At 45.4% G+C, this 25,210-nt stretch overlaps 1 protein-coding gene across 20 annotated transcripts in view; it reads left to right on the top strand.

The window, feature by feature from the left end:
• Kiaa1217 (KIAA1217 ortholog) overlaps positions 1 to 25,210 on the top strand; it is a 477,384-nt gene that overhangs the window by 437,125 nt on the left and 15,049 nt on the right. For 18 of the 20 annotated variants that reach the window (XM_013515417.1, XM_013515414.1, XM_013515411.1 and 15 more), the window contains 6 exons: positions 567 to 733; positions 10,874 to 11,049; positions 16,341 to 16,471; positions 16,984 to 17,131; positions 21,177 to 21,633; positions 22,898 to 23,081. In XM_013515417.1, coding sequence (XP_013370871.1) covers positions 567 to 733; positions 10,874 to 11,049; positions 16,341 to 16,471; positions 16,984 to 17,131; positions 21,177 to 21,633; positions 22,898 to 23,081 — 1,263 coding nt within the window. The remainder of the gene's footprint in view (positions 1 to 566; positions 734 to 10,873; positions 11,050 to 16,340; positions 16,472 to 16,983; positions 17,132 to 21,176; positions 21,634 to 22,897; positions 23,082 to 25,210) is intronic. The other 2 variants (XM_013515408.1, XM_005386926.2) reach the window with 1 other exon arrangement.

Here is a 25,210-nt window from a genome sequence, read left to right as displayed (position 1 = left end):
AGTCCAAGGATGCCACATCCCCTTTATAGGAAAGAAAACTAAGTGTGTGTGTGTGTGTGTGTGTGTGTGTGCACGCAAGCGCCATGGATTCAGCATGTACTCTGGGGACCTGTTCCAGACGATTCCACTGTCTTAAAGAAGATACAGTACTTGCTTTTAATTCTCAGACCTTAAACCTTGCTGATCCTACAAATTCTATGTGGATTCTGTATGTTTAATGAAGATAGAAAGAAAAAAGGAGAGAGGGAGGGAGGCAGATAAGAAGGAAGGAAGGGAAGGGAAGAGGCAGGGACGGAGGGAGGGAGAAAAGAAGGAGGAAGGAGGCAGGCAGGTTCCTTTTCGTGGCATCATGTAACACGTGCTCTGTGGTCTGCCATCCTGTGACACTAAACTTCTGGATCACGATGTTTATAGACCGCATCCCATAACACTGCATGACTTGTTGTTTTCCATAATGAAAGAAATGGCATTTTAGGGTTGCCAGCAATCTGCTTTGGGATGGGGCTCATAGCTCATCAGACTTCCCTCTCCGCCATCCTAAGGTCCTGAGCTGTTCTTCTTCATAGGCACACCCCACATCTCTGGTGGGAAGACTCTGGGTGCCCTGGAGCCCACGACGCCCTCCAGCCAGCCCCTGCCTGCCGGCACCTCGGCCATCCACATGAGCCTGCTTGACATGAAGCGGAACGTGGCCGAACTCAGGCTCCAGCTGCAGCAGATGAGGCAACTCCAGGTACAGCTCACAGAGGCACCTCTGTCTTTGCTGCCCCATCAGCTCTCTCCTCTCCCTTCCTCCTGTCTCCCCATGTCTCCCTGCGCTTTTCCTCCCATCCTTTTGCTCCGGGCTTATTGAAGAGCCAGGGCACACAACCATAATAACTGATTTAGAGCTTTCTACTGTAACTACGGTCCCTATGTACCCACTTCTTTAAGCGGTGCATGCTCTTACACATGGAAAAACCATCTACAAACTTCAGCATCTGCTTTTTGAAGACAGCAGAAAGACTAGGAGCCGCAGGGAGCCTCCTAACCACCAGTAACGGCTCCAGCTCACCGCATGTAACGGGCTCCTTCCCCTCGCCAGGGTGCAGGTGCAAGGTGCTAGGTTCAGCCACGCTCTCTGGTTTTTGCAAGGAATTATGATGTATTTAGAACTGTGAGTTTAGAATAGGTGAATTCATAAGAAAAAAAAGCCATCATGGATGATTTATTGAGAAAAACATCTGCATTTTATTTGGATGGTGCATTCTAAGTTCCCTCACCCTTTTCCGTTATTAAGGAATTACAAACTATGGCAGGGCAGAAGGGAGGCAAACATAACCCTGCATGTATGAATCTTGGTCAATAAATCTCATAAATCAGACAAGTGGAATACTCTGTTGCTGACGTAGGCTCTCCGGAGGGGCTGGACATCTTCATTGAGATCACATCTTTGAGTCATGTGACAGTTTCATACCCCTACTGTGGTAGTAGGTTGAGCATTGAGGACATAGTCCTGGCTTAGATTTTATCTTCTCTGGCTTCCTTCAAGCAGCTCATAATCCAAACAGAGCTAAAAGGCAGACACACTGCAGCGGCAGGGACTGCCACACAGGTGTAGACATGCCCAGGAACTTGGAATGCGCAAGACTTCCTCAGGAGTGAGCCAGATACAACCTGGAGAGCTGAGCGGGGCAGCAGAGGGAAGGACGAATAATCACAGCTCTGCTCTCCCTCCAGCACAGCACTTGCATTTTCTCATCACCCAGCTAAGGCTAAGAAAATTATTTCCCTTTTTCTCTCCCTACCAGAGAATGAATGAAGGACAGCTGGTTTGAGCAACCTGCTCGGTGGCCCAGGCATGGACCTCAAGGGTTCTTAGAACAGATCACACCTTTCAGATCCCTCGTCTCACACATGATACCTACACACCTTGCACATTTAGTGTACATTTATTTAACTCATTTCTGAATCACATCATCTGTGGTGTTTCCCATCCCTTGCACGGGGCCTCACTTTGCAATTTTAAAGATACTTTGGAATGGAGCGAGGTGTCCAGGCCAGGCTGGGGGTGTGTGCTGGAGTGACAAAGGCAAGTGACTTCCGAGTCCAGTAGTAATATAACAAGTAAAGAGAGTCAAGGCCCCCAGAAAGAGCAGTCACCACTCAGGTCTGGCTACTCTTCCCCAGTAGAGTCTACTGTTTCTAGATGTTTTAGTGTTTGCAGAGAATCTGGAAGTACAGCATTTATATGAACGCTGCTTAAATGTTGGAAAGTAATTAACACTCAATAGTTTAGTAGCCTGAAGCCCCAGGGACACATCTGCAGGCCCGGGATGGTCTGTCTCCCCTCAGATTCTTTTCACCTGGGGTTTCTGGAGGTCCAACCCCTCCTCACACTGTGCCTGCCTTGCCGTGCCGTCCCCAGCTCTCCGGAAATGGAGCCTCACAGGAGAAATGAGTGCATCCTTTTACAGGGCCGTCTGAACTGCTATCAAAAGTGAGCAGTTATTGGTTTGGGGACAAAGGTGGGATTGCTTTAGCGGAAACACCATCCTTGCCCTGTGTGTTTCATAGATGTGAAGGTAAATTTGATGCTGTGGCTGTGTTGTTGGTGGCTGTGGAGTCACACTGCTGGCGACTGGCACCGAGTTGCCGTCCATCCCCGGGCTGACTGGAAGAGGGCTCTCACAATTCGCCGCTTCTCGAAACCCTTGAATTGTGACAGCTCAGTGCTGAACTGTCTCTTTAGCACAGTTCTTCGGTCAAGGTCTAGGAATGCTGTCTTAACCACACGCGCTCCCTCAATGTCTCTGTCTGTGTGGGAATAAAGAACAATGAGCAAGATGTACTTTTGAGCTTGAGAATGTGTACAGAGCGGAAGATAAGGACTTTGTTTCTTAACCTGGCTGCTATTGTTTCTTCCTGCCTTTGTATTCTCTGCATCCTGTTTGGCTTCCCTCCCCCTCAACATTCTATCTCTTCCGTCAGGGGAGTCTATTTAAAACAAACACAATTTAGGATAATTAAGCGATGGCAGGACCAATTCTCCTTTAGCGTGTGTATTATTATACACCCAAACTGAAGCGCAGCCTCAGAGTGATTATAAGTCCAATAATGGAGCTATCATTAGAGTTACCTAACACTCTCCGGAAGAGCCTCAAAAGAACAAAAGTTGAATTAGAAATTCAAATGTTTTTTGAACTGTGTTATAAAATAGTGAAACTGAATGAAATCTTTTGTGCTTGGCAGCCAGCTCCAGTAATTAGATAATTAAATCATTGGAAGATCCTAGACTGGGAGCATATCATATTTGAGCATTTCATTTTCAGAACTGATGGGTTCTTTTCAGAAATACAGATGTGATAGGAGCCCTGGCTGGGGGTGGGTGTGGGCAGCGTTCAACAGGGCAGCAGGCATATCAGGGGGGACAAATGAGCATAAACAGAAGAGCAAGAAAACCACTTAATCCTCTTGTGTGTAATTCCCTGCTCTCCAGTTTCACTTCAGTTATCAGTCTAACAAAGGTTCTTGGTGCTGGGTGCCCGTTAGAACCACCTCAGGCCCTTAACAAAAACACTGAGACTGTGGCACTCCGGCTAATGTTCGACCTCACTGGTGTGGATGAGCAGTGTGGCTGGTTCTAGAATGTTCTAGGCTGAGAACTACTGCTCTTGTGCTCAAATCAATGAAGCGCTTCATAGAAATGTTCTGATTAGTCAACTATCACAAAGCGTAGAGAAGAAACAAATGTGATACCGATTGTTCTGTAAGTCCACAAGACAGTGATTTAAAACCTAGACTTCAAGCAAAGCACCTCATTCCCACTGGCTTATCAGATGTGTCCTCTGCTTAGTTACGTGTGGTACGCATGCTGCGTAGAAGTTTTATATTGCTATTCACCCATTCCCAGGTAACAGTTGGATCTGTAATTAGATGACAGCAAAGGAAAAAGGATTTTGTATTTAACAAATATTCTTTTCAAGAGATGGTGATCTGTTTGTCCATTCCCTTTCTTGATATGATTTAAAAAAAAAAAACTCACTTTTTCTAAATGATGAATGACATCTTTTTCCCAAAATGCCTCAATACTTAGTTTTTGCCAAAATAATTCCAGATCCACAGAAGTGGCTGTACTTCTGTCCTTCTCTATGGGCTGAAGAGAAAGAAGTTTCTGGAAGAGATGATATAAGTTTTGTGGAGGCCAGACAAGATTACTTAAATTGAAAGAACAGATAGAGTCTACTCCTCTAATTCTCGGGCGGGGGCGGGGGGTTGTTAGACCCCCCCCCTTATTCTGCTTCCTGATAAATAAAAAAATTGGGTTATTCTGAACCTAATGTTACATTTTTAAGACTACTGAGAATTTGCTATTTTTTTTTTCAGGGAAGGGAGGATTCAACATAAAAAACAGTACACAGAGCCCTTGTTTTGAAATTATATAATTCAACATAGTTATCTTAATGTGTCTTTTTATAAGATACTGCCTTGCAGAAATGTATCAAAGTCTCATCTTTCTTATGACATCCAAAAGTAATGATCAGAGGAATGTGTATATCAGAGAAAAGCACACTGGAATTTGGCCTGTGAACAAGACCTGTTTTCTGCTGCCAGGCAGAAATAATAAATGGAGCTAGCATAGAGTTTGGCAATTAGACTCTGAGTACAGATTAGGTGGCCAGGCATCTTCGCCTTCTTTCTAAAGCTGAAGAGAACGTGTCCAGATGGTCAGGAGCCTTGCTGGGCCCTGTCATCACGATACTTCCCAGGTCAGTGTCACCAGCAGTCAGCACAATCAGTCCCATCTTACTATCCACTGTTATCAGACTGATTTTACCAAAGAAATCAAGAATATGTATATGAAGTACAGATCTCTTTGGAGGCACACGGAGTTAAATTTAGACAGTATCCTACTTTGTCCACCAAGTTGACATGGATAACTCATTTGGTCCAATTAAAATGTTAGGGCCGGGGATATAGCTCAGCAGCACAGAGCCTGCCTGGCAAGCTCAAGGTCCCAAGTTCAATTCCCAGTACCTAAGAAAAAATAAAAATAAAATGTTAATGGCCCACAACATTATTTCTAAGTATGATTATAAAAATGTCAAAGGTATTTTCAGTAAATTATGTTTCCAGCTAGGAGAGTACAACTGCAGTTCTGCTTGCTTCCCCACTGTTGACAATTGGAGAATTGCAAACTATGAGACAACTTCTTTTGGACACAGCAACAGATCTAACACAGAACTGTGGTTCTGGGAAGGGTGGAAACAAAGGAAGTAGAGCCTGCAGTTGACCCAGCTTTCTGCCTGGGGGCACTTTTCAGATGTGATGCAGAAAGGAATAACCTGAGCATATCTGGGTTTTCTCACTGAGGTGAGGAGATAACATCAAGGTGGAGAGAGCTGAAGCAGCCAGGATTTGTGGGATGGAGCACCAAACAGAAGGAAACTTGGTTAAGAAAGAGCCATATAAATCTGTGGGCCTGTTATTGAGTAATAAGCCAAGCGTGTATAGTATGAAAAGTCCACTGAGCCAGGCCGAGGCTGGTAGGTAGGGGGGATAGGCTAAAACTCAGAGCTCACACAGGCCTGAAGACTGCCTGAGTGTGGACAAGCAGGAGTGAATGTGCCTTGCGGAGCACCTGGAAACTATCCAGGAAAAGCTATGCCTCAGTCTTAAGACTAAGCTAGCCCTAAAGTAAAGACTCCCTAAGATTCTCCCTCACAAAGCTAATGGGCAAAGGTATTCACAGTATCTAAAGTGTCTGCTGCAGGAAGTCCAAAATCTGTAAAGGAAAACAAGAAATGCAAAACACCATGCCTAACATCCAATCAAAAATTACCGGATAGATGATGATGGTGAAAAAATGTGACCTGTAACCTTAAGAAAATCAGCTAATAGAAACTGATACAGACAGGCATGGTGACATACACTTATAATCCCAGCACTTGAGAAGCTGAGGCAAAAAGATTGCCATGAGTTCAAGGCCAGCGTGAGCCATGTAGCAAGGCCAAAGAAACTGACAGAAATGACAAGGATAATGCAATTGGCCACAAAGTCTTCAAAACAGCTATTATAATTATTCTTAAGGATGTAAAAGAGCATAATGAAATAAGAAATGGAAGGTATAAAAAGTAGATCTTTCAAGAGTTAAAAAAAATACATTATCTGAGTGGACAAAATATCAATAAACTTGAGAACACAGTCATACAAACTTTCCAAACTGAAGTATAAGAAAAAAATGAGCTGAAATTTAGTGACATATAGAATAATATTAAGAGGTCAGTGGAGAAGAGAAAAACATGCAGAGATAATAGCTACAATTTTCCCAAATTTGATGGAAGCTGTAAATCCACAGAACAAAGCTCAACAAGCACCTAGACTGAAAAACATAAAGGAAACCACACAAAGTATGTCATAATCAAATTGCTAAAAACCAGGGGTAAATATAAAAATCTTTAAATCAGCTCAAAGGGGGGGTAGACAGTTCATGTAGAGAAACATAAATAATAATACCTATTCCTCATCAGAAACAGAAGACAAGTTAGAAGGCAACAGAAGGACATCTTTAAAGTGTTAAAAGAAAAAAAGTTTTGCATAAAATAAAAGATGCTTTCCAACTGACTTTGTGAAGCCAGCGTTACCCTATGAACAAAACCAGACAAAGATATTATAATCAGAGAAAACCTCAGACCAATATCCTTCGTGAAAACAGATGTAACAAATCCTTAACAAAATAATAATGACAAAATCCAATGATAGATAAAAAGGATAGTATATATCCTAGGAATGCCAGTTTATTTTAATTTGGAAGAAGTAATAAAATGGACCTTACTCATAGAATAAAGGAGGAAAAGTCATATCATTTCAATAAACACAGAAAAAGCATATAACATGTTTCTCATTAGTGATAAAAACACGGAGCAGTTTTGGTAGAAGGAAACTTCCTTAACCTACAGAAGACACTGTTGTAATGGTGGAACACCAAACTCGGTCCCCATAAAATCAACACTAAGGCCAAGGAAATCTACTCTCACCTCTGTGTCATGCTCTACCGAAGACCCTAGTAAGTGTTAAAAGCCAGAAAAAGAAATAGAGGCATGCCGCTGGGAAAGTAAACTGTGTAATTGGGTTTACTGTACTCACAAGTGATAAGACTGTATATAGATAAAGTCAAAAGGAATCTATAAAAAATACCAGCAGAAATAAGTGAATTTAGTCAGATCACAGGAATCCAGTCAATATATAAAAATAAGAAATTCTTAGTACATCCATGCAGTGGAATACCCATAACTCAGCAATAAAAGAAATGAACTAATGAAACACTCAATAATATGGCTAGGATCTCAAAAGCAATGTACTGTTCTAAGGTAAGGCTGAGTGATAGCACACTTGCCTAGCACACGTGAGGCGCTGGCTTCCATCCTCGGCACTGTAAAATATCGGCACAGTGTACTGAAGGAACAAAGCCAGGCACAGAGGAGTACATACTGTGTAAACCCATTTGCAAGACATTCTAGGACAGGGAGAACTAATCTGTAATGACAAAAACCAGACTGGTGGTTTCCTCAGGCTGATGGTTGGGGACTGATTGCAAAGGATCAGGAAGGAAAGTTTTGGAGTGATAAGACATGTTACAGGGTCTGGTGTTTTAATGGCTGTTACACCAGTGTGAAGCTTTGACAAAACTCAGGGAACTGTGACTGCAAGTGGGTAGTGTATATTTTATTGTTTATGAACAATACCTCCATAGACTGATTTTTTAAAAAAACGGTTGAATGTAGGCACCACATCCTAAACAAAAACAAATGGATACTCTGAGGTGCTGCTCACTGGTTACTCAGAGCATCTAGAGAGAGATCCACACCCTGTCTTCCGCAGTGCGCTGTGCACTCCCTGAGATGAACAGAGGCATCCCTGTGGTTGGACACAGTGGCAGGAGCCCCAGAGAGGAGGAATGCGGGAAAGGAGGTCGTGGGCAGAGAAGCTGGATGAATGTATGCTCCTCAGGAAGTGCTCTTCCTTGTCACCGGCCACAGAGCTGTGAGAAGTTCTCTCCTGGATGCTCTCAGCTGGATCTCTGAAAGCCGTTCTTCCTGGGAGGGAGGATAACAAAACCTAGAACTCCAGGAGAGTCCTGCCCTCCCTCTTCTTCTAGTGCAGTGAATTGCACTTAAGTATTACATGCAGTTGCATTCTTCCCATATACGTCCGTCCGTAGCCTTCTTGAAAGTGCTGAGAGTCAGTCATAGGACACATAGATATTGGATACCTACCATGTGCCAGAAAGTGTGCTTTGCCAGGAATGAAACAGACGTGCTCCCTTGACTTGATAGAGGAGCACCTCGGGGTGGTGGGAGATGATGGGGTTGAATCCAAAGAACCCGATTCTAATCTTGACCCTGAGCTGTACTTGCCAAATGACCCTGAACGGTAACTTGACCTGTGAAAGGATATACTTTTCCTATCATTGACATTTCAGTTTTAAGAATTTTACATAGTTAAATACCCCAGCCATAATTTCTAAGTTAAAAGCCGTTGATAATAATTTCTAAGTTAAAAGCCGTTGATAATATCTACTGCTAAAGAGGCAGCAGTGTTATTTGAGCCCGTTTGTGCATTTGGGCGGAAGGGTTGGCTGCAGAGGGCTATACCTCATGGATTATGGTGCACTGACATCCTCTGTCCTTTTGAGGCCCCTTTTCTTAGGCTGTGATGCTATCCTGGATGGCAAATCAGAGTCATTAATTATCTGCTTACTTGACGCTTACAAGTCCATCACCGCTCCCCTCCCCCCTTCAAAAGCAGCGTGGGAGTCGATGTGTGACACTGAGGTAGAGCACACCGGTTCCATAGCCGGCAGTGCTGCTGTGCGTCTGTCACTGAACCATTCAGTGCTGAGCCGTAAACCTGCCCCAGTGCTGCTCTGTCAGAGCAGAGCAGAGAAGTCACACTGACATCAAGGCAAATCTGCACCATGGTTACTCACTATTTCAACTATGTAGACCACAATACTGGGTTCTCCACAGTCCTCTGGTATCAGCATTGCTGCTGAATTAATTTTACTCCACAGATATTTACTGACTTTGTGCTATGTGCTAGGCACAGAGTCCTGGATGCTTTGGAAATCGGAAATTAGCCAGATGGAGGGAAGAATGTTTCAGGAGATGAAAAGTTGTAGGAATTTGTTTTAAGCATTTTAAATAGTTAAGTAGCCCAGGTGCAAAGTCCCTGTGGCAGAAAGGAGCATGGGCGGTCCAAAAAACAGCAGGGATGCTGATGTGGCCAGGTGCCTGCATGAGGCGAGGCCAGCCACAGGGGAAAGGGCACCTTGTGGATCGGATGGAGCCACAGAGAGTATGCCAAGTTGTCCTCTGTGCACTGTCTCTGAATATGGGGACATTCAGCAATATGTGGAGTGACTAGTAAAAGCAGTGTGAGAACACAATCGTGAGTCATACAGAGTTGTTCGCCCAGGGTGGCACATTTTTACTTGGTTCCTTCCCAGACAAAACCACAGGCTCCGCCCCCATGTTTTAGCTCCCTGATAGCAATACCTGGTACACACTCAGAGCTAGATTTGTGCCAGACACTGTCGTGAACACCTTTTATTGTCTCGCTAACTCTCCCTTACCAGCCAAGAGCTATGAACTGTTACCCTGACTTATGGGTGTAGGAACAGAGATTAATACGGTAACTTGCGCGTGGTCACAGAGCTACTAGGAAGTGGGAAACTAGAAATTGAAGCCAGGGAGTCTCTCTGTCTAAAGACTAGTCTGTCTTTATGCAGTGCTGGGGTGGGGACCCAATAGTGGCTTTGCTTGTAGCCCAGGTTAAAAGGTTTTTATTCAGAGAAAATAGAGCCCATGATGAGGCTCCAAGCAAGCAGTCCCATGGACATATTGCACATTCACTGTGTGCACAAGCGAGGAGCAGGTGACAGAGGCATCCTCCCTCCCTGGAGCGATATTTTAGTAGTTGGAGAACAGTGGAAAGTATGGAAAGTTGTGCACTGATATTTCGGGGAACTTTAGGACTAATATAATAAGTATAATATAATCGCTGCTGTTGAGGCTGGCCCAGGGAATTACTTGATGGATGTTCTGTCAGGAAATTGTCCTGCCCTGGGGACGCAGTGTTTGACTGAGTTCTTTCGCAGCCTGGATGCGAATATGCACCTTCCAGACTCTGGGATGAAAGTTCTGGAAACGATATGGAAATGGTGGGTTTGTGTACACAGTTAGCTTTCATCTGGGTAAATTAGTAAATTACCAAGAGCGTTGGGCTCCTCTAGAATCCTGATGGCAGCCACCAGCAACAGTGTTGTAAAGGATCTGCGATGCTAAGATATTGGAATCACAAGCAAAGGGGCTCAGGTCCCTTTTAACTGACGTTCAGAAATAGCCCATGGCCAAGTCAACATGTGTGGAGCGTTCTGTGGCCTCAGGCACTCCTCACACTGCTCAGGAAAGGAGATGCGCCTGTTGCTAGACACAGCAGTGGAGGGCGAGAAAACCTGAGTGAAACGCTCCCATTCTCACAGTGGGCTGTGAGAAAGTTTGGGGTTTGACCACAAAGAGTAGTCGGCTCCACAGCGAGTGCTCATGGCTGCTGTTTAACAGAAAGTGTCTATGAGAATCTGTGCCTCTTGTGCATTTGTCAGTAGCCAGAATATAGGAAGGGGCCTATTTTCTGTAGACAAAGACATAAAAAGTCCATTTGTCAACTCACTGCTAAAATTCAGATGTTGAGTGAAGAAGCAATAGTACTGCTCCCTTCCCCTTCCCCGCAGAAATAAATAAATACTCAGCTGCAGTCTGTTTCCCCGGATCCACTTCTGAGGACGGTGTCAAGCAGGCAGAACCAATTGAGGCTGATTTCTTTTGTTCAACAGCTGCAGAACCAGGAGCTGCTGAGGGCCATGATGAAGAAGGCCGAGCTGGAAATCAGCAGCAAAGTGATAGAAACCATGAGGAGACTGGAGGATCCGGTGCAGCGACAGCGCACCCTGGTGGAGCAAGAGAGACAGAAGTACCTTCACGAGGAGGAGCGGATTGTCAAGAAGTTAGGGTGAGTGCAGTCCCTGGTTTCCTGTCTGTTCAACCTGAAAAGGAAAATTGCTCTTTATAGCGAGCCCTTCCTGGTCCTCATCGCAGCTCAGGAAGTTTATATGTGTAATCCCATGGAAAAGGTATTGGAATTCTAGTGAGTTAATAGTGGGTGCTTCAGCTCTGATCTATAATCCTTCAACTCCCAGGAAGTCATAGCCTCTATCTTGAGGCTCCGATCCCAGCTAATAGCCTGGAGCATTGGCTCTTCATCCCACCTGTCCCGGCTCACACAAGGGAACAGCGGTGGGGGGGTGGTCCAGGGAAACACACCTACTGTCTGCAAAGACTGCCATCAGCACCTCGGCTGGACCGATATGCATTGCTTAAAGCCAATTGAAGGAATAAGGAAAAGTCCCAGCCAGCTCTGGACGTGTCAGCACATGGAAATAGGGCCAGGTTCAACCAAAATGGAGACAATTGCTGCTTCTGCAAGGGGAATTGCCCAGGTGGTCCTCCACAGTCCTTGTCCACAAGGATTCTTTTATGTTTTTGTGTTTTCTCCTTGCTCTTTATTGAACCCCTCCTGTGTACAAGTCAGAGTTCTGCAGGCCCTGGTATCCATGAACACAAACATCTCTATATCCAAGCCTGAGAAAGGTGAGGCCCCCAGGACTGAGCCAGTGTCTTTACAAGTTGGAGTATCACACTCTTTCTGGGGGCTCAGCAGCACACAAAATTAAAAGGCGAGTGTAGCAAAACCTAGTGATGAATGGGAAGTTTGTATTTAATTTCGAGAAATTAAAACTAATGGCCAAAATAACACAGCACTAAAATTACCCTCTTATTATTCAACTGTAGTTAAAAATCACAGAAGAAGAATTTAAATGTAAAGTGTGTCTGGTCCGGAATGAACAGTGCTTCCTTGGACGTTACCGACCTTATATAAGGTCCTTATTGAAAGCATCTATCAAGTCCCACTGTTGAAATCAGCAGTTTTATAACTTCCCGACAGACGGCAGACCCATCTTTTATGTTAATGTATGTTTTCTTATGCAACAAAGATGTATCATAGGACTATTTCACCTTTTAGTATAATGAATAGTAATTTTTTTAGATCCCTCTATTGTCAGTAACTCTCTTTTTGCTTGGAAAGCTTGAATATCCCAAATTGGGATGATAAAGGAGCAGTTTAATAATTCTTCACATGGCCAGGATAACCAGAAGTTGCCAAGATGGGAAGTGTTATGTTCCATAGCTTATCTCATATTTGAGCTGTAGCTTCCATCAGCACAATACCAATCCCTGTGTTTGATTAAAATGGGAATGTCTCTTGCAGCAGTCTAGAGGGAAAAAATTAATTTGGCCTCTTTTCCTAATAAATTAAATTAGACCACTGTTCGTCCACATCTCAAAATAGCTTCTCAATTTTTACTTGCTTCATACATTTATAAACAAAATGAATCACCTACCATGAGATAGTAAGTCTATTATTTGTCTGAAATATTTTTGTGGCATTCTAAGTATTCAAAAGCAAGTTTTATGATGTATCTGTAAAACTGCTATATAGCTGCTTAATATTTGTAAATTTTCAGTAAAGTGATGAAAAAATGAAAATTTCTTTCCTTTAAAGTTTATTTATTGGTTTCTAAAATAACGATTGCTTCTGGTGTTTAGAAAAAGCAACTTTAACCCCAATAATGTCCTGAGACCAGTAGCTTGGTGTAGCAATAAGATAGGAAGGGTAATGGAAAAAAATGGCTCCTAAGAGGATTTTACCTGCTTGGCTTTGTGCAATGGCCGTAAGGGAGTAAGTGTGCATCTGCACAAGGCTTTTTAAAAGTGTAGCAAAGCAGAACATAACAGTATGATATAGCACATAACTGCTGATTTGCAGGTGACAGGTGAACCCGCGCAAGGGAAAGACTGCTTCTGAACCTAGGGAACAGAGCGACTTGGCCTGAGTTAGTTATTTTTCCTATGCCCCGCTGGCCAACCATAGTTGCACACACATGATAGTTTCCAATTGGTTAAACTGAACTGAAATGACTTTGAAACAGGTGGATTTTGTTGGCAGAGCTTAGAGATGTTTGAGGCAGAGGATGCATATAAACCGACATTTCTATGGACCAGGAGTGTGGGAGGACGTACTTGGAGAATGGGGGGTAGACCAGTTTCACAGAATAATGGGGTGCGAGGTACAAATGATGTCTCATTTTTGGGTTGTGCCATTCCTATTTGCACGATGTCTTCCTGTATCTTAGACTGTCCGGCGTGGACAACTGCCTAGTGCCTGTCTGGGCTGTGCTTCCTAAGACTGGAAGCTCCTGTTAACGGAAAGCTGGATGTCTGGTTTCCATGGAAGCTCCTGGGTCCAAGCCCAGATCCAGAATTTCTCTGGATGGAACTCAGAGCCACATGCGTGACTCTGAACCAGCTTCACATGATGAGGAACTCAAGGATTTTTGATCAAGGAAGTAGCAGAGTGAGAGCGGTGTTTTCTTTTCTTTTCTTTCTTTTTTTTTCTTTTTTGGTACTGGGAATCGAACTCAGGACCTTGCACTTGCCAGGCAGGTGCTTGTGCCACTGAGCTATATCCCCAGCCCTAAGAGCTGTGTTTTCAAAAGGCCCCTCTGTTGACTCTATGTGGGACTGGTGGGAGTGGGAAGAGAGCGGGAAACCACACTGGAAGCTCCTGTAACCATCCAGGCTAAAGGCCCTAGAAATAAGAATAAGAAAAGAAATCAAAGGCAAAATGCTCTAAGATATAATCACCTAAAACTAGGCCTGGATTCTCTCCGTGAAAATGTCTTTTAAAATATATACCTTTTTAATATTTGTGTTCAACCTTATAGTTTTTTTGGGTTTTTTGGTACCAGGAATTGAGCTCAGGACCTGTGTGCCACTGAGCTGTATCCCCAGCTCTCCTTCTACCTTATAAAATGTATAACTGCATCGGTCTGCCTGGTGAGAAAGCACAGACTACAAAGATAGCCAGAAACTCCAGCTCTGGAGGATTAGGGGGTACCAGTCATGCTCTCTTCCTCCTCCTCCTCCTCCTCCTCTTGTGCTCAAAAAGTCCGTTCCACTGGGGAGCATGTGAGGCTCAGGGGCTGGCGAAGGAGTCAGTACAGAGATGAATATTGGGTCTGAAAGGATGGACAGAAAGTGGGTCAAGCTGATTTTTCTCTCCTGGTTTTTTTACCTGGAAATAATAGTCAGACTTCTCTTAAGAGTCAGATGAAATATATTTTAACAAGCTATATGCTTGTTTTTCACAAAAGGAGAATAAAAAGCACCTTAAACACACAGGATACTGTAAACTGCACATCTGTGAACATGCGACCTTCTGCAGAGCAGAAGCACTTCAGAAGCCATTGATCACTATGTCAAGAGATGTTCTGCGTTGATTTTTAGCTCCACTGTGTCTTTTACAATTTTTGAGTTAGCAGATGTAATCCTTAATGCCTCATCTAAATAGATTTCAAAGCATATGAACAGAAAGGGGGCTGTTAGGTTTAATAGGATCCCATGGACGTTCCCATAGGGTCCACATTGCAAAACAAGGGAAACCTGTGTGTCTGGCATCTCCCGGATGTAGGTCATAGAATCCAGGAGGCACATCGTGTCGAAGAGACTAGGACAGGATTATAAGCAGGATGACACTGGCTCCAATGGCAGCTCTTTGCAGGGTCAGTTGAGAGCAGACGGACTTGTGGGTTGTTAATGGAACCGTAACAGTGTTTGGGTTGTCTGAGCTCATCCATTGAGGCTTGGGTGGGTGTGCAGCCAGCATGGGAGAGCAAGTTCTCTTCAGTTGTGCGGTGAAAAGAACTGCATGTCTAGTGGGTCTTGTGAAGGACAGCACGATCTCTCCACCAGAGAAGGACGAAGTAGCTACAGGAAGTATCCGTGAGATTGTGCCCCTAACCCAGGCCACCTTTCCATTGTTCACAAAAAAGCCCCCCAAAGAGGGGTGGCTTACTTTTTGGTCCTGAAAGGACATCATTTTATCAGAAATGGTCAGACACCTTTTCCATAACAAAGTGAACATCACCAAAAATGCTACCCTGCTTCTTAGAGATGGGGGAATTTGTCATTTGCTTCACGGTCTTTTTTTTTTTTCTCCGGTACCGGGAACCGAACTCACAACCTTGCGCTTGCCAGGCAGGCGCTTTTGCCACTGAGCTAAATCCCCAGCCCCTGCTTCACGGTCTTTATCAAATCTAGGGCACATGCTGTCCGACTCCTTTCTGCGACTCTCACGGAGCCACCCCCTTGCTCACCCTTGGAAAGGGTCTCTCTGCCCCTGCCTTCTCTCCACAGGTGATCCTGTGCCTTCTCTCCCTCAGCCCCACAGCTGAATCGCTGTTCACTTACTGCCATCTAGCGGCTCGGCATTGCCTGAGCCCTTCCCGGGTTAATCTTTCATAAACATTTCCTCTCGCTGGATTCACAGCAAACTGAAAGGGTACAGATGGATGTTTAGGATGGTTAGTAATGCGCCGAGGGAGATTGTCACCTTTGTTGTTGTTTTGAATGGAGCTGGCCTCTCCCTAAACACACACACACACACACACACACACACACACACACACTCTCTCACACTCAGGGAAACAGATCTGTAATCATTTATTCTCTTTGTGCCACAGAGAGCAAGGAATCAATCCCCAGTCAGGGATAGTTTTACTCTCTCTCCTCAAGGGCATTTGACAATCACCAGACACATTCTTGATTCTCACAAGTTGCAAGGGACAGGAGGGAGAGCTACTTGCATGTGGCCAGAACCGCTCTAAACACCCTAAAATGCATGGACTACATAGCAAGACCCTGTCTCAAAAAAACTCAATACTAAAAAAAAAAAAAAAAAAAAAAGTACGGGCCAGGCCCTCACAAAAGGAATTATTTGGCCCCAAACTCAAAGAGCAAATTTGAGAAGACTTCTCATTTTCCTCCACTGGGTGTCTGTACACACCCTCCCTCATCTCTCTCCGTCCCTCTCCCTTGTCACAAGCTCCCAGTGCCTCCCTTAGGTGGCACCAGTACCACCAAAATGAAGGATGTTTTCCAGACAAGCACCATCTCCCCTCTGGCCAAGCCAGGCGCCCCTTGAACAAGCCCTGGGGAAACTTTCTTGTCCATGCCATGCCCCGCAAAACTACCCAGGGAGACACGTCCAGCTGCTGTCCTAAGTGCTCCGCTCTCCTGAGAGACACAGTGCATCGTGGGGGAGCCGGAGAGCAGGAGCCGCTCCGCCTCTGCGCGCTGAGGACCTGCAGTCAGCTCCACTTTCAGCTCTGCTTCTCCCCGCAGGGAGCTGGAAGACTTTGTTGAAGACTTAAAGAAGGACTCTTCTTCTGCTGGCCGCGTGGTCACTCTAAAGGACGTGGAGGATGGGGCTTTCCTCCTGCGACAAGTGGGGGAGGCTGTGGCCACCCTGAAAGGTAAGTGTTCTGCTCAACAGGGAGAAGTCTGAAGTGTGTTGCTTTGGATTTTTAAAACCTGTCAAGTAAGCACAAAGTGTGGTGACACATGCCTGCAGTCCCAGCTGCTTGGGAGGCTGAGGCTGGCGGATTACTTGAGCCCAGGAGTTCAAGACCAGCCCAGGCAACATAGCACGAGCCTATCTCAAAAGGAAAAAAAGGCCACCAAATATAAAGGATTCACTCGTGTGTGCATGCAAATGTTTACCACTGCCTTCGCACACCAGGCAGTCGGTACAGAACAAAGCAGGCCACCGCTCCTGTCTTCTGAGAGCTTATGTTTTAGTGGGTGCTATAGGATTTCAGACCGAGTGATACCTGGAATGCCGTCCCCTCGCCGTTATCTTAGCCGGGCTCTTACAGCATGCCGGGACACCTGCGCCGAGCTCGTTCAAAACCACACGTTCAGTTGAGCTTTCCCAAACATGCCCCCGCGCATCACCTCCGCCATTCACAGTGCGTTTGGTCCACAGGAGAATTCCCGACCTTGCAGAACAGGATGCGCGCCGTGCTGCGCATCGAGGTGGAGGCCGTGCGCTTCCTCAAGGAGGAGCCGCACAAGCTGGACAGCCTGCTGAAGCGCGTGCGGGGCCTGACCGATGTCCTCACCGTGCTGCGAAGGTGACCGGGTGGCCGGGCTGGGGCAGCCTGCACGGGCCGGGCCGGGAGGCGGGGGACGGCGCTGGTGCCCTTGAATCCTGTCACCACCCCCAAGGCAGTTTCTTCTTCTCTGTGACATGTGCCATCTTCTGTGACTCCTCTAGCCCTGAACTTGTGTTGCAGTCGGGTAGGAGGCTGCAGTTCTTCTGCACAGACGTGCACGGTGCAGCTCAGTCGTGCCACGCTTGCCTAGCATGCAGGAAACCCTGGACTCCATCCCCAGAATCACAGCAAAAAATTAAGCTTCGTGTAAAAATAAAATTAGTAGACACCGTAAACATTTTTAAACAGTCATTTGAAAGTGGTGGGTTTTGGGGAAATATTGAATGAAGTTGAAGAATCAGGTAAAATAGCTTGCTAGCCTGCTTTACCTTGGAGGCATAGATGTTCAGTTAGAATAAAGTGTGTAGAAATAAACAAATCTTCCTTCAATCACCGACTCAAAGGGTCCCTGAGAGTTTATTGGTGCCACTTAGAAAGGAGAATTAAATCTCTCTCTTGAGTGGTCTGGGCTAGTTTCCTCACTGAGAGTAGACCTGCTTATCCCAGAGGGTCACTGTGGAGGAAAGACTCAGAGAAGTCTCTGGCCCATCCATGACTTTTGTGGAAAAGAAAGTTCCGGAACTCTACCATGACTGAAGAGGTGCTTACAAGGGCCAGGGGTGTAGCTCAGCGGTAGAGCAACTGCCTTGCAAGGACTTGGCCCTGGGCTCCGTCATCAGCATCGAGAGAGAGACAGAGAGAGAGAGAGAGAAGGGAGGGAGAGAGGGAGGGAAGGAAGGAAGGAAGGAAATAAATAATGCTGACATCTAAGTACTCAGGATTTGAGCTGTCACGAGCACCTTTGTAAATGCCCTCCCCTTCTGCCGTATGCACTCTTTCGGTTGCACTTAGATCTCTTTCTTCCCAGAGTAATAGTAAAAATAACTTACACTTAAGAGCACTTTCTATGCATTAGGTACTGCACTGAGCTACTTACATGCATGTAACTTGTTTAGTCTGGGAACTGTTATTTCCGTCATCTGTAGGTGGAATCTGAGGTTGGGAAAGGTCCCTGCATGTCAGGTGGGCTGGGATGGGAGCAAATAGTCTGACTCTAGAGTGACAATGGTGTCTTATCTCACAGTCAGGCAGTAAAATGGGGGGGGGGGTTCTCTGTGTGCTGCCCCACCCCAGGGCTGAGTATTATGGATAGCATAGTCTACCAGACCAGTGAGACCCCCTCCTGTATAAAACTTACTCTCACACCTGGGAACTGAGAATAAACTACTTCCCAACAGTGGCAGCCCCTGAGGTTTTAGTGGGGATCTGTTCTGTGTTTTTGTTTTTGTTTCTATTTTTAATAGGACTAGAAAAGTGTGGGGAAGTTACCATTTGGGCCCAGATTTCTGAGTAAATCCCACACAGAAGTAACAGGCAAGAAACTTCCTCCTGAGAATTTTAATCACCAACTATAACCAGATTTTTTTGTTTTGTTTTGTTTTTCTCCGGTACCGGAAACCGAACTCACGACCTTGCGCTTGCCAGGCAGGCGCTTTTGCCGCTGAGCTAAATCCCCAGCCCCAATATAACCAGATTTATAAGAGAGATATATTAAAGGTTCAGATAACATTAAGGTGATGTATCAATTATAAGAAGCAAGTTAGATTTTTCTAACCTGGAAAGAGGCCATTTGAGAGAAAGAAACTGCTCAAAAGGAAAGAACAACTGGGATGAGGGAAAAGAAAAGAAAGAAAGAAGGAAGGGAAAAACTATGTTGTATACACAAGATAGCTAAGGCAATTATACTAGTGAGTTCTAGTGGTTTATTACAAGGAACAGTTAATGTTTAATTGTTTGATCAGTCTTACATACCTAGATTTGCTTATCTGAATAACCACTTTGACAATAACAATATGTAATACAACAACCATTGTTAGTTTCCTATCACCTTGTTTTAAAATTCTGTATCGTTTTTATGTGTTTTGTTTATGTCTTTGTTTTTGTTATTTTGTTTTTTGTTCTTTCCCTTTGAGATAATTCTCCGGGGCAACTTATACAGTGACCTGTGTAAGTGACAGGGTGCCAGATGAACTCTGAATTCAAACCAAAAATGCCTCCTGCTGCACAATTTACATCTGTGCAGGGGAATGGATTTTATTTGCATTAAATTTTCTAATAAAGTCTTTCATTTTAAACAGCCTCAATTAACTTTTTCTCCTAAGAAGGCAAAAGTTTATTAAAATAATTCCTCATTAAGCTGTCACCCAAGAGTGTAGCACACTCACAAACCTGAAAGCCAGTCAGCATTATTAAGTGAACATAGGGGCCAGCAGAAAGCATTGTCTATTCTTTTTCTTTCCCCCTGAAAAACAGTTGAAAGATGTTTTTACAGCCAGCGTAAAGTGATGGGAGCTTAGTACTCATCTCAACTCCAGTGGATGCGATTAAAAAACCAGATTATGTGTTTTGCATATTATGGGAAATTTTTGTCTCATAAATACTCAGTGGTGAGACTGAAGCATAAAACCAGCTAAGTAACTTTTAAAATAAAAATAGAAGAAATTTTCACTGCCGTGGGCTATCCATCACAAGTCTGTTTATAATTATCTTTGTATTTTGTGTTTAGCACAACGGGAAGGTAGGAATCCTCATGTTCCTGAGGACATGCTGCTGTCCTTATCCCAGGACATAGCAGGTAGAACAGGTGAGAAACAGTCGCAGCTCAGAGCAGACTGAGAAGCCAGGAAAGATGCCACAGTGTGTGGCCCATGCTGCATCCGAGGTGTTGGGAAGACACCCAAACAGAGCTGCCAGCAGGAGCTTAGAGTAGGGCGGACATTGAAGACAGAGTTAGAAGTGTCTCCGCCCTGACCTGGAGGAAAAGAGAAAGGCAGGAAGGAAAAGAAGAAAGGAAGGACTTAGAATTGGAACTCGCCTTCACGGAGATGATTACTGAAAGTGGAAGAGATGGTCATGGCATGGTAAAGTGCTAGAGCTGGGAGAGAACAAAACTTTGAGAATATTTGGGGACTTAAGAGGCTGTGGTAGGTAAATTAAACAGCAAAAGAAACAATTGAGTAGCAGAGGAGAGTCATAGAATGAAACATCGTTTTCAAATCAGAGGTAACATGCTAGAAGCTTTTCAAATCAGAGGAGAAATGGAGCCTTTTTATAAGAAGAGAAGATGCAACTAACCAAAAATTATGGGTCAAATACTATGTTTGACTTTACAATATTAATTCTAACAATAGCCCCCAAGGAATGCGGTTATCGCTGTCATTATCATCCTCTTTATATTTTACAGAAAAGTATGTGAGGCTCTAAAAAGGTGATTTCCCCACATGCTGATAGAACTGGCACTTAAACACAGGCATGTCCAACTCCAGGGCCAGGCTTCTCCACTCCAGCCAGAGTGGAGGTGAATAGACTGCACGACATGACTTAGGGAATCAGAGGAAGATGAGGACGGGGCACATGGATAGGTATAGAGCCACAGTTATCCTGGCAGAAAGACCTGGGGATGCAGGAGAGCAGCAGGTTAGGCTACAAGAAGAGCAGGCAGAAGGTCTCAGATGTGGGCCATGCTACTCACTCACCCCGGGCAGTCCGTCAGCGAGAGCAGGTAGGAGGCTGTAGGAAGCTCTGTAAGAAGTGAGTGTATCTGAGGCTGGTACAGGCCAGGGTCAGGCGAAAGAGTCAGAGTCTTGTATGTCACACAGTTCGCTCCTGTCACCCCCCCACACAGCGATGGGCAGCACCAGTCTGAGCGCCGCAGTGTTAGTGGGGGAGGAGTGTCCATCTCCCGGGAAAGGCCTGGGACAGCAGCTGCAGAGAGGATGAGGGGACCCGGCAGGACCTTAGCAAGTTGCTAGAGAAACCCTCAACCCTGAGCTACTGCTCTGGGCTTTTGACTGTCTTCATCGCAGCTGGCTTTGGGCTGCATGACATTCGTGGAGTGCACCAGAACAATCAAATGAAATGATGCGTGTCAGCGGTTAATGCTGCTGTGTGTGTTTTCTCCTAGACATGTCACCGACGGGCTCCTGAAGGGCACAGATGCAGCCCAAGCCGCGCAGTATGTTGCTATGGAAAAGGCCACAGCTGCAGAAGTCCTGAAGAATCAGGAGGAGGCGGCCCATGCCTCCAGCCAGCCCCTCCATGGCCCCGGAGTCCCCGGAGACGTGAAATCGGAAGTGGTGGCCCTGTCCGGCATGATGGTTCACCATGCACAGAGCTCTCCTGTGGTCATCCAGCCCTCCCAGCACTCCTCAGCCCTGCTGAACCCCGCCCAGAATGTGCCTGGGGTGACGGGGGCACACACAGCCAGTCCTCCAGGGGTCGCCCAGGAAGTAACCCCTGCGATGCAGTCAGCCTCCACCCTGCAGTCCCCTCAGGCACCCATGAATGGTTCCGCCATGCAGAGTTTGTTCATTGAGGAAATCCACAGTGTGAGTGCCAAGAACAGGGCCGTGTCCATTGAGGTAGAGTCCTAGTTCCATTTCTCCAAACTCCATAAACCTAACCTTTTCCCTCAACGAGTTTACGGTCTGGATGGAGAGATAATATATTTGAATGCTATGTGGATTAAAGAAGTTTTTATCAAGGATAGATTTTTAGAACTAGAAATGGGATTCAGCGGGTTAAGGGAACAGAAGGGAAAGGTCATCTGGCTTGAGGAGGGTCATACCTAAACCGTAATAAGATGAGTCGCCTGTGTGCAGAGAAGTATTTAACAACGGGCTCTCTCGGAGAAAGCTCTAATTTGCGGCATTTGCCAGTTTCCATGGTGTAAATACTCCCACCGTGGCTGATTTCGTTGAATATGAACTTAGGGAGAAGTGGGGCCATTGGAGTATGCTGAGCCAGCGGGTGCTGCTGGCTGAAGCTTCTGGTATGCTGAGGCGGACCTGGGGCGGGTTTGCCACTAGTCTTGGAAGATAGGAGAAGCGAGTGTGCAAAGAAGGGTATTGGGGCATTCTGGGGTGGAGGAATGTTAGCGGGATGGCCTTTTGAAATAAGTAGAGGTACTTTTGATTTTAATGCAATTTTAATTTTAATTTAACATATTCTAATGTATCTTGATCATAAAACTTGAAGACGCTTACAAGTCACCTACATACTCTCCCTCCCGCTTTATAACTAAGAAAATGTGACCCAGATGGTCGTATAGAGATTCTTAGAAGGAAGTAGAACCAAGACAGAGGATGTTATTCATTTAGTGTATTTTTAACTGATGCATTACAACACAGTCATGGAGCACTGTGTGGTATAATCGGGACATAAGATTTTTGTTGTTGTTTTTGTTGTTAGTGTGTGTTTGGTTTTTATTCATTTGTTTGAACACCTCTTTAATGAAAATTCAGTTTTGAAAACAAAACTTTGGTAGTGGATGACACACCTTTGAAAGCATCATCTGTGTCTTTGTTACTTAGTGTTGGAGAAGCATATGGCGAGTGCTCAGTGATTTAAGGAAGGGATTGGGGTTTCTGAGCTTGCTTCTCTGTGGATGAATGTTGCCTGGGATGAAATCACAGCCAGTGCAGCTTTTTGTGGCAGACGGCAGAAGGGCTGGTAGCTGGGACCTGTCTTTTGTGTGTACGGGTCCCCACGGGTAGAAACGAGGGCATTATTTTACCAACACTTGCGCTGTTCTACACTTCCTTTCCTCTGTGATGTGAAATCTCTGAAGTAAGCTATCTTTTCCCTCTGGTTTTTAAACTTTCTTTGCTTGCCATTTTCTTTCAGAAAGCAGAAAGAAAATGGGAAGAGAAAAGGCAAAATCTGGAGCACTATAATGGGAAGGAGTTTGAGAAGCTTCTGGAAGAAGCTCAGGCCAACATCATGAAGTCGATCCCAAACCTGGAGATGCCGCCCACCTCGGGTCCACCACCAAAGGGGGACACCGCAGTGGACAAGTCAGAGCTGTCAGGTGAGTTCAGGCCAGAGTAGGTGCCTTGGGAGCAAGGCGGGACAACTGTCTTCAGTCTGTGGGGGCACGTGCACATTGGAGCTGGACAGTGGGACTAGTGACCCACTGCTTAAGAGAGAATCCTTGGGTGCTCCCTAGGCCCTCTCTACTCTTGAGCTGTCACCACAGCAGAGATAGTAGGACAATGTCCATGTCTTAGTAACTTTTCTCATTGTAGAGACTAAATACCTAACACCTACAAGTTAAGAGAGGAAAGATTTATTTAGCTCATAATGTATAGAGGTTTCAGTCCATAATTGGCTCCAAAGCAGGGTGAATGGCAGACAGGCATCAGAGAAGAGAAACAGTCCATGGCAGCAGAAGACCGCAAAAGCAAGCAAGCAAAGGGCAAGATAAGCCTGTTTCCGTCCCTTACGTGGTATCCAGGCTACTGGGGATTAGGGTGGTGCCAAACCAATCAGTGGGCTGATTTAATAATCACCCACCGTTAATCCCAGCACCCTTACTCCTAGCACTGCACCATGAATCAATCACAGTCTAGCTGGGCGTGGTCGCAAACACAGGAGGATTGTTGCAAATTCAAGACCAGCCTAGCTACAAAGTGAGCTCAAGGCCAGCCTGAACTGCACTGCATAGAAAGACCCTGTCTCAAAAAGACAACACACACATACACACACACACACACACACACAGTCTAGATTCATCCACCTCCGAAAAAAACCCACCTATGACTGCATGAGGCTTTGAGGGAACATCCTGACACCAACCAGAAGTGTCCAGTAAAGGAAAATGTAAATTCCCAGCTTCTGCATTTCCTAAATGGGCAATAATACATCATAGCATCAGCTTGGAGAAGCTGGGGCCTGCATTTGAAATAGGAAAGAAAATGCCAGGTTTCATGAGTTCCGCAGGGGATAGGAGAGCACTTTTTAAAGTGCAATCTTTAAAGCAAAATTCTTAGAATATACAGTTGTGCCTCGGTTCACGAACTTAATTCTTTCCATGATTCTAGTTGCAACCAAATTGCAAGCGGCTAACTCAGCTACCGAAATGTAAACATCAGTACGTTGATAATAACACCACATAGTGTGGTGGGCCCTGTATCGACATTTTGGCCAACAGTGGACCACATCAGGCTGCTGGCCTCGTGAGAGTTCATGGCCCAACGATGTGACCGTTTTAGTTTGTGTAGGTTCAGTCTGCGCAAGCGCACTCGATGTTCACGCATCAGCCGTCGCCTGAGGACTCATTTCTCAGAATGTAGCCCCGTCACGAAGTGTAACTTGCGCAGAACTCAAACTGTTAAATCTCCCACCACTGACAAACCACGTGTTTTACTCCAAACTTAAAACCGTGTTATTTTACTTGCAGCCTCGTATTGCTGCAGTGCCACGCTCAGCAACTGAAGTTCGTGTGAGCAGGAGTTGCCGCCTTTGCTTACAAGTCAAGGAGTAGTGCTAGGATTTGATGTGTCCCCTGGTGCGGCTGCTCCCGCGCTCCCATTCATTTCACCCCTAGAGCTCCACGGTCTCAGTCTGCGTCCAGAGGTCGGCCCCCTTCCCCACCTGGGGTGGGGAGCCTGTCAAGACCCCTGAACAGCTGGAGAGCCTGCCTGGGTAGAAAGTGGGCTGGGGAGGATGGTTCTTCCTCCCAGTCGCCACCCCAGCCCTGGGATTCCTGGTGGATAAAGCAACCTGCTTCATTGCACTTCTGTCCTGCATAATTCTGTCCCTGTTCTTAATTTTGCCATATTGTCCTTCAGTGCAGCTCTCACAACTGTTCCTTGTCACGCTGGTACAATGGAATTATCACGTATTACATTTTTGTTGCGCTTCACTTGTTCCTCTTTCAGATTGAAAACATTTTTGGCTGAACTTTAAAAATCACTCCTAACAGTATGTTTGCTCAGTTAAAATTCTGCTTTTTTCCTTCCTCCCATCCTCATCCCCTCTCTCCTCGCATCCTCCTCTTCTTCTTCTTCTCCACTGCGTGCTCTGACTTCTTCTCAGAAACAGTCTCCTGCCGTACATGTCAGCAGAAATATAAAGGCATCGTCCATTACCTAGAAACATTGGTTTCTGCCGTTTTCATCGATTTGCCATGGATGTTATTACTTTATGGATTTGTTT

Source organism: Chinchilla lanigera, unplaced genomic scaffold (assembly GCF_000276665.1).
Source record: "Chinchilla lanigera isolate Chin_1 unplaced genomic scaffold, ChiLan1.0 scaffold00028, whole genome shotgun sequence".
NCBI classification, from domain to species: Eukaryota; Metazoa; Chordata; class Mammalia; order Rodentia; family Chinchillidae; genus Chinchilla; species Chinchilla lanigera.
The sequence above is the reverse complement of the archived record's forward strand: the minus strand, read 5'-3'. Positions and strand labels throughout refer to the sequence as shown.